Raw genomic sequence first — 9,060 nt, forward strand, 5'->3', positions numbered from 1 at the left:
AACTAACTGGGGAATTCAAGGTATGAAAGACAAATGTGCACGTGGATAGAAGAGTGGATGCATACAGCATACAGGTTTGAAGTAGTCCTTGTCCTGAGGCCTAGTTCGCTACATGATGAGTACTTGGGTACTGAATGAATAATTACAGTACTGTAAGGAGAGTATCTGAGTGAATGTATAAGTGTTGAGTTCTAGTGCACTGAATAATCAGTACATATCGCTAAATGGGTCTCTACAGCAGTGCAAGAGCAATGACAGAGTGTTTACTGAAGTGTAAGGATACAGACTGGGGAATTGAAGGAGTGAGAGACAAGTGTGCAGGTAGATACAAGACTGCATGCATAGTGCATAGGGCTTTGAAGCAGTCCATGTCCTAAGGCCTACTTAACTGCATGAGTACTTGGATACTGACTGAATGATTACAGTTCTTCAAGGACAGTGCCTGACTGAATTTATAAGTGCTTCAGTTTTAGTGCATTGAATGGATTAGAACAAACTGCTGAATGGGTCACTAAAACAGTGAAACAGCAGTTACAGACTGCTTGGTGGAAGTGGAAGGAAATAGACTGGGGAATGAAAGATATGATGGGTCACTACAACAGTGCAAGAGCAATGATAGAGTGTTTACTGGAAATGTAAGGATACAGACTGGGGAATTGAAGGAGTGAAAGACAAGTGTGTACGTGAAAAGAAGATCCATGCAGACTGCTTGGTGGAAGTGTAAGGATACAGACTAGGGAATTGAAAGTACAAAAGACAAGTGTGCAGGTAGATAGAAGACTACAAGCATAGTGCATAGCGCATTGAAGCAGTTCAAGCCCTAAAGCCTTCATCGCTGCATGAGTACGTGGGTACTGACTGAATGATTACAGTTCCGCAAGTGGATAGGACACTTGTAACCACTTTGCCAGGAGATGTATGTTGAAAAACCCTCATAAACGCCGTGTTTCTCGAGTAGCCGTTTATCTTATTCTCCGCCCCACACTAGCGTTGTGGCAATAGTCATAGGGTTTGACAACTTGTACCATGCCAGCCTCGCCCGAGGCAATCTCTGGTGTATGGAGCCTTAGTCAGGACAGAAAAAACACATACAAAATCTAAAAAACATAACGCTAAGTTTATAATATCGCTCCCCCTGTTTGACTCGCCACGAGTGTTTCTATATAGAGTGCTTTTTCAAATGTATCTTAAATTAAGCATTGGTGTAAAATTCTGAGTACACAGCAAGCATATAAACTATATATGCATTGACCACTGTAATTTATAAGCCATATATTACCCCCGCTTTCGTCCTTAGGTGGAAAATTCTGAACCACAGTGGGTAAGACTATTAAGTTTAAAAAAAAAACATCTACTTCACAAATAGTGCAAGTATTTTTAGATTTTGTATGTGTTTTTTCTGTCCTGACGAAGGCTCCATAGACCTACGGGCCAAGCGAGCTGAAACATGTTGACGTATTCAATTAAAGAGATATGCTAGGGACCCTTTACTCAGTCCTTAGAGCATACCCACTTATCTTTTTACTATAGTTGTCCAACGACGTGAATAAAGATTAGTTTGTTGATTGGTGACTATTTTTACCTTTTCTGGCAACTTACCAATGGGGTAACATTTGGAGATCTCTGGATACTGCCACGATACACCAGAGATTGCCTCGGGCGAGGCTGGCATGGTACAAGTTGTCAAACCCTATGACTATTGCCACAACCCTAGTGTGGGGCGGAGAATAAGATAAACCGCTACTCGAGAAACACGGCGTTTATGAGGGTTTTTCAACATATATCTCCTGGCAAAGTGGTTACAAGTGTCCTATCCACTTTTGATTAAAATTGATATGTTCTGGGGAACCGATAGGACAATTATTCCTCTTCCCTCCCTTTTGATAAACGCATACAGTTCCGCAAGGACAGTGCCTGACTGAATTTATAAGTGCTTGAGTTTTAGCGCAGTAAATGGATTAGCAAATACTGCTGAATGGGTCACTACAACAGTGCAACAGCAGTGACAGAGTGTTTGGTGGAAGCGCAAGGATACAGATTGGGGAATTGAAGGTGTGAAAGACAAGTGTGCAGGTAGATACAAGTTCTGCACACATAGTACATAGGGGTTGAAGCAGTCCATGCCCTAAGCCTAATATATATCTAACTACTGCATTTTAGTGTAAAACCCTAACTCATTTTGCAAATATATAAGCAATTTGATGCACTATTTGTACCAACATTACATCAAAAAAGTGACACAATACAACTACAAGGAGGCGCAAGGGGCTTGTAAATCTGCCCCAGAGTGTCTGCAGCAGTGTATGAATACTGACTGGGGAATTGTAGATTTGAAACACAAGTCTGATTCTAGACAAACAACACTATTAATTACTCTTGAAGGGCTAATATGACTGCACACATTGAAGAAATATAAATAATACATTTTACTGTACAACCATGAGTCATTTTCCAACTACAAAAGCAATAACTGGTTTCTAATTCTATCAAAACTTGAAAAAAGGATAGATTTTTTAGCAGTTATGTGTCTGCAAACACAAAACATACAAAAGTGCTTCTCTCAGAATAATTCGTAAATGTACACAGATGCACAGTGTGATTCTAGACAACACATATTAGACCTTGTATTTTACCAAAACACATTTACTAGACTAGAAACAGTAAAGTGAGTAAACACATTCTATATATATATGACAGCTGCATTTTACTATACAATCCTGATTCATTTTGCAAATACGTAACCAATTTGCTGCATTATTGGCGCAAACATTACATCAAAAAAGTGACTCAATAGAACATGGGTACTCACAAACTTTCTCTCTGGGGCCGAATTTACAGTGTGGTTTGTGGCCGAGGGCCGCACCGGTGGGGGCGGGGTCATTTGGGGCAGGGCTAGAGGGGGTAAAAAAAGACCACTGCCATTTCAGAACATTACTATACAGTGCTGTATTTCCAAAGCAGATGTAACTACATGCAGCACATGTTTATAGTATTTTGTTATTAGCAGACAAGAGCAATCTTAAGTGGGATTGAATGGCAATTTACAGCAAACAGATATTCAGCACATGCACAGTGCAGCACAGGCTTCAGAGTCCCAAAAATAGATATGTTAAAGACAAACACTACGAACTTATTTTACATTTCATGTCACCAATTAGTTTTCTGTAATCTGGTACCAAGTTGGAAATGGCAAGCCTTAAGAGCTGCTCCAGATGTATGTCTGTAAGCTTATTTCTAAGTTTGCTCTTCAACAGTCCCAATGTGGAAAATGAACATTCGCAAGCATATGTTGACCCAAACATACAAAGTACCTTCTGGGCCACTGTTAAAAGAAGAGGAAACTTGTCAGGGGGCACAATTTTCCAGAAGTCTTCTGGTGCTTGCCCCAAAAAAGATGCTTCGAGGGCTGAATTGTGCTGCATGTCAATGAGCTCTAGTTCTGCTTGAGCCCTTCCCATACCAATAAGGGCAACAACATCAAGATTTCGTGCACTCACCATCCAGGGGTTTTCAACCAGCCTGAACAGAGGGGTGAGGGCTCTGAATTGCAAAAATCGTCGTTTGATCTCCCCAGAAATTTCCTCAAGACATGCACCAGGGTCAAGGTTTGCCAGAATTTCTTGTGCATCTGGAAACCTCTGCATCACCGCCAACAGTTTTGGAAAGTGGGTGAAGTCACTATCATCCAGTTGTTCCTTGAATAGCACAAGCTTACTTTCAAAAGCATAAATACCATTCAAGAGGGAGCACACAAGCTGTTGTTTACCTTGCAGGGTCAAATTGAGAGAATTGAAATGTGTGAAAAGATCTGAATTAAAATGGAGCATAACAAGCCATTTCACATTTGTTAGTTCTGGGAACGATTGGCCTCTACTGTTCACAAAGAGTTCAATTTCAGGAAGCAATGCAATGAACCGCTCCAGAACCTTCCCTTTGCTTAGCCAACGCTCATCAGTGTGCATCATGACGTCGGTTTGTTCCGCTTCAGATTCCTGCAGCATTGCTATTTTCACTGCACCTTTTAGGACATTATTCAGTTCTCCATGCTTTAATTTTGCACACAACACTTCCTGGTGAATAATGCAGCGGTAGTCTATCACAGTCTGTCCTATGAGCTTCTTTTTAAGCATAGATACGAAGCCTCTGTCATGGCCTACCATGGCAGAAGCCCCATCTGTTGTTATGCTGACAAGAGTGTTCAGTGGTATGTCATTTGTTTTAAAGTAGATGCACATACTATCCAGTACATCTTCTCCTCTTGTGTGCCCTTGCAGTAGTAGAAGGCACAGGAGCTCTTCTTTGGGATGAAGCGATTGATCCAGATACCTCACCCAAACTAATAACTAGGCCACATCGCCTATGTCTGTGGACTCATCCATGGCAATGCTGAAGAACGGTGACTCTCTCACTGCTTTGATCACCTGCTCCTGGACGTTTTGTCCCATTGCCTCTATTCTGCGTGCACATGTGGAATCCGATAGCTTGAATGCACCGATTTCCTTTAAAACGCTGGCTTTATTAGTGTAGTTGTCAAATAAAATTTTGGCTGCTAAAAGGAAACATTGCTTCACCAGCTCTGCATCTGAGAATGTTTTTTATGTTTGGCAAGCAAGTAGCATATTTTTAAAGACGCTTCGGTTGCAGCCTCAGATTCCTTCATCTGGCAATGGAAGATCTTCTGCTGGGAAAGAAGAGCTTGCTTCAACGATGCCACTTTTGCAGAACGCAGTTTTGAGTTCAGTGGGAAGTTTGCAGTATATCCAGAGTGCCGCGTTTTGTAGTGCGGTTCCAGGTTATACCTCTTAAGAACATTTACTTTTTCTTTGCAAAGCAAACAGGTGGCTTTTTCTTTTGGTCATTCTACAAACAAGTACTCTTCTTCCCATGCTTCCTGGAAGGTCCTGCGTTTGCTCTGTATCGATCGGGGTCATTTGCAAGGCTTGGAAACTGGACTGTAGGCCATTGCGGAGCTCTCCAGCTAGTTTGTTACTATGCAACAAGCAACAAGGACCAGGAATCTGATTTTCCACCGGATGACCAATGGACCGGCACCGCTCCACGACCCATGGAACGACACGACCAATGGACCACCACGTCCCACGACCGATTGACGGACACTGCGTCACGACCGGTGGACAGACACCACGTCACAACCGATGGACCAACACCACTTCTCGCAACAGATCTGTGAGCGACACCAAAGTAATGGTTTGTTTAAACATACAAAGTATTGGATAAACCTGTATATGAAAAACAGGGGCTTTCCTAAAGCCAGAAGTTAGTTTATGCATTAAATGTGTCACTCAATAGGGATTTGAAATAAATGGCATACACACATGTATATACAAGCACAAGTCCACCCATAGGTATCTTGGCGCTGAATAACAGATGTTTATTGCTACCCAACTCATTTTATCCCCCTCAGATGGACGAAAGGCACAACCCACCAGGATTTGAACCTGTGAGAATGAGGTAGAACACAGGCCCCTGCAGCGGGCGCATTTTCCACTGCGCCACCAGACCCGGCATGCACACAGTACAAGGATACAGTAGAAAACATATGGAAGGAGCTAATCTGGACAGCGCTATTTGGTGTGAAGCACCTGCCAAACTAAAGGAATCTGATAGGCTAGGATACAATGGTCAGGTCTGTAGAGAGGGGATGGGCGAGGGGAGGGGACAGGTACAGGTGGGGGGTTAGTAGAGCAGGCCGAGAATCAGAGGGCAGGAATAACCAGAAGAGTGTGCCAGTGGGCAGAGTAAGGTGTGGCCAGAAAGAGCAAAACATCCCAATTGTTAGTATTTGTTTGGCATATCATTGCCCAGTTACAGCTTATGACGTTATATAATTCAACAATGCAGGTTCTTAAATATCTCCAGCTAGCTGAAAGTACAAACAAGGAAGCAAGCATTAGCAAAGCCAAAATGTCTAGCCTTGGCAAGATTGCAATGAATTGAGAGCTTGATGCCGTCTTTGGCCCAGTCACTAGAAGTGTACATGTGCATTCGCCTAAATTCTCAATGTATTTACATTTTATAATCATGGCTAGTAACAGTGTTTTCAATGTTGTAACACAGCAGTAGCTCACTAATATTACTGCAAATAATGTCTGTGACTCCACTCCCATTTCTCATATGTGAGTTACTGTTTTGATCTAACATTACTACAATGGCATGTGAGACAGGTGGGGAGAAAGAGAGATGATACTCACAGCCAGCATTCCTACCTCCCTTCCACCCACTTTTAAATTAACCTGCCTGGGAGCTCACTGTTTCACAGCTCACAGCACTAGATGGCGGAAAGAGTCCAAGTGTCTGTTTGCTTCCTTACAGACCATGCCACTACCACCCTCTGTACCAGTGTAGTTCCAGAGGGAATACTCAAAAACAGCACAGTTTTTACATTGTCTCCTATTCATGAATCCCTGGCTGTTTGGGATATGTTCATCTGCATTAAGGGGTTTTAGTTTAAATGATCCCAAAATTAGGCGTGGTAGAATGCAAGATGATGTGAGCTAAAATGGCAGAGATGCCTGGTTTAGCACTAAACTTGACAATAAAACAATCCCCTTTTACAGTTCCTTATTGTGATCCACTCCGTATTATTCCTCCCGTAGAATGAAGCAAATGCTACTGCATCTCTATTTTTTTAATTAAACACAATTTGACAAAAGAAAACTTCCCATCAGAAACCCTGAAACAAGTTTTCAGTGTTTGGATAGTAGTATTTGAAATGCAAATCTTAAAAAAAAAAAGAAACATATTTTTCTTTTACACAGGGCATTTTAATTAAAAGAATTCTGGGTAGGGCAGGTGGGGGAGGAGCACGTCATGGCAGTATGTCTGGGACATCGTGGGCTGTGGGAATGCGGAAAGGACGTAAGGCGGTCTCAATGACAGTGTTTTTCAGTACAGAACCTTGCAATTGTCAAACACCTTCAATGTAAGTCCCTGCTGCAAAAGCCAGTCCTTCCCCAAGAACAAATCAATACATACTAGAAAACAGGTGTTCACCCCTTTTGCATCCATGCCATTTAAGTGAGGTCAATGTCAGTTATGTCACCCATTCTACCCTGCCACTTTGATGAATCCACCTTCATGGAAACGTGTTCAGGTGGTTCGGCAGGAGTTGGAGGTATCAGGGCACCCAAGGTGGATTGCAGTTTAAGGTTACCTTCCACATCTTCATTTATCTGCCCCATCTTCCCTGCCTCATCTTCACTTTCCTGCCTCATCTTCACGTCCCTGCCCCATCTTCATTTTACTGCCCCATCTTCACTTTCATCCCGTTCCCTCACCTCTTTCCATCCCTCCCCAGTTACCTCCCCTCCCTTTCCATCCCCTCTCCCCTTATCTCTTTCTCTCCCCCCCTTGTCTCCCACTCACTTTCTATTTGTTTCTCGGACTCCTGTTCAGTGTGCTTCATTGCTGTGCCAGCACAAATTAAGCATGTTTGCTTTCAGTCCCCCGAGCTCAGGGGTAGCCCATGCCCACCCCCAGTAGCTTAACTGCAGGTCACAGGACAGAGAAGACGGGGCTCTGCTATCCATGGGGGCACATGCACGGCGATTGTTTATGCAGGGAAATGCAATAGAGTCGACCCACTGTCTCAAGAACAGGTCCCGTACCTACCAGCTGGACCATCAGCAAGCGTGCTCTTACTTCAGGGGGAGCTTGTGAGGCACCCTGGCGACAATCCTCCTTTTTAAGGGCCCAGGCCCTTCCTGTGCCGCTGTAACAATCATTCATTCGGGGTCAGAGGTCTCGGGCTCCTGTTCCAACAACAATGCAGGTCTCTGCATGTAGCAGGTAATGTCAGACCCCTCTTCTTGGTGGTGCATCCCTCTCCCTGGTGCACCATTATTCTATCCTGTAGTGATGGCGTTAGGCCAGACACAGCAAAAGCAGGGAGATGAAACACTACATCAGCCTGTGTGACTTTACAGGCCAGGTAATGCCCCCCTTGTCTCAGGAGAGCAGCTGCATTTTTACATACTTTGGCAGCGGGAGCCCCGTCTCCACATCAGAGACAATTTGAGAAAGGGAGAGTGAGAGGAAAAAAGACAGACAGGGAGAGAAAGACAGTTGAGGGGACGGAAAACAAGAGTGAGGTGAAACACACAAAGAGAAGGAAGGGTGACATAAAAAAGAACAGATGAACAAGAAAAATGAACGCAGAAGTGCCAGAAGACAAGATGAGAAAGGAGGGCAAGAAGAAAATATATAGAGGGGAGGGGAGAAAGAAAGAAAAATTCAGAGTGCTAAGAGAGACGAGGAGCAGAGAGTAGGAGACAGAGCTCCGACACCGTACGTCAGGAACCGCCCTAGTTAGTTGTTCGGGAGTCGGGCTGCATCCAGGCCCGATGCCTCACGTGCATGTTCGATATGGAACTAATTAAAATGCTTGTGTCCGAGGCTGGAAGCGAGGGGCTGACTGAGAACTCCAAGAATGCAGCCTAATAGGGGAGCTCAGGAGGCATTTGTGTACAGCACTTAACGCTTCCAATATTTAGCCAACCATACATAACAAAAGCAAAAAGTGAAATATGACCATAGTTCACTTACCTGCAGTTAAACTATCAAGGCTGAAGACTTTACGACTGCAGTGAAGATTCTCCGTGGCTGGGGGCAGCGAGGACTTCACTGAGGATTCTCCTGGGCTGCTGCTGCAAGGAACGCGATGAAGGTGATGATTCTCCAGGGCTGCTGCAACGGGATGAAGATTCTCCGGGGCTGCTGCAGAGAAGGACGTCAACATCGTCACCACGGACACAGGAAGCCCTTAACAGGTCCTTCAAATGTCAGCTGTAACAGCGCTAGTTACAGCTGACTTTTAAAGGGCCTGTGCTTCGCGCCGGGTGCCGGGGGTGACGTAACAGGGGCACAGTCCAAGAAAAGGCAACCATAAGCAAAGAAGATGGCCGCAGGAGCAAACATTCTGAACACGTATTCAATAGGGGCCCGATTCACAGAATGAACTTAAGACTCAATCCTAAACTTACTACTATTTTGGTATTCACAGAATGCCCTTACTACTTTTGGCATTCACAGAATGAACTT

At 44.0% G+C, this 9,060-nt stretch overlaps 1 protein-coding gene across 1 annotated transcript; it reads right to left on the reverse strand.

Moving 5' to 3' along the window:
- Positions 1-3,122: 3,122 nt before the first annotated feature.
- On the reverse strand, positions 3,123-4,235 carry LOC147726620 (general transcription factor II-I repeat domain-containing protein 2B-like). Its single transcript, XM_086963484.1, has one exon. The coding sequence runs from the start codon at positions 4,233-4,235 to the stop codon at positions 3,123-3,125; it is 1,113 nt and encodes a 370-aa protein (XP_086819610.1).
- Positions 4,236-9,060: the final 4,825 nt, after the last annotated feature.

Source organism: Lissotriton vulgaris, chromosome 3_1 (assembly GCF_964263255.1).
Source record: "Lissotriton vulgaris chromosome 3_1, aLisVul1.2, whole genome shotgun sequence".
Taxonomy (NCBI): domain Eukaryota; kingdom Metazoa; phylum Chordata; class Amphibia; order Caudata; family Salamandridae; genus Lissotriton; species Lissotriton vulgaris.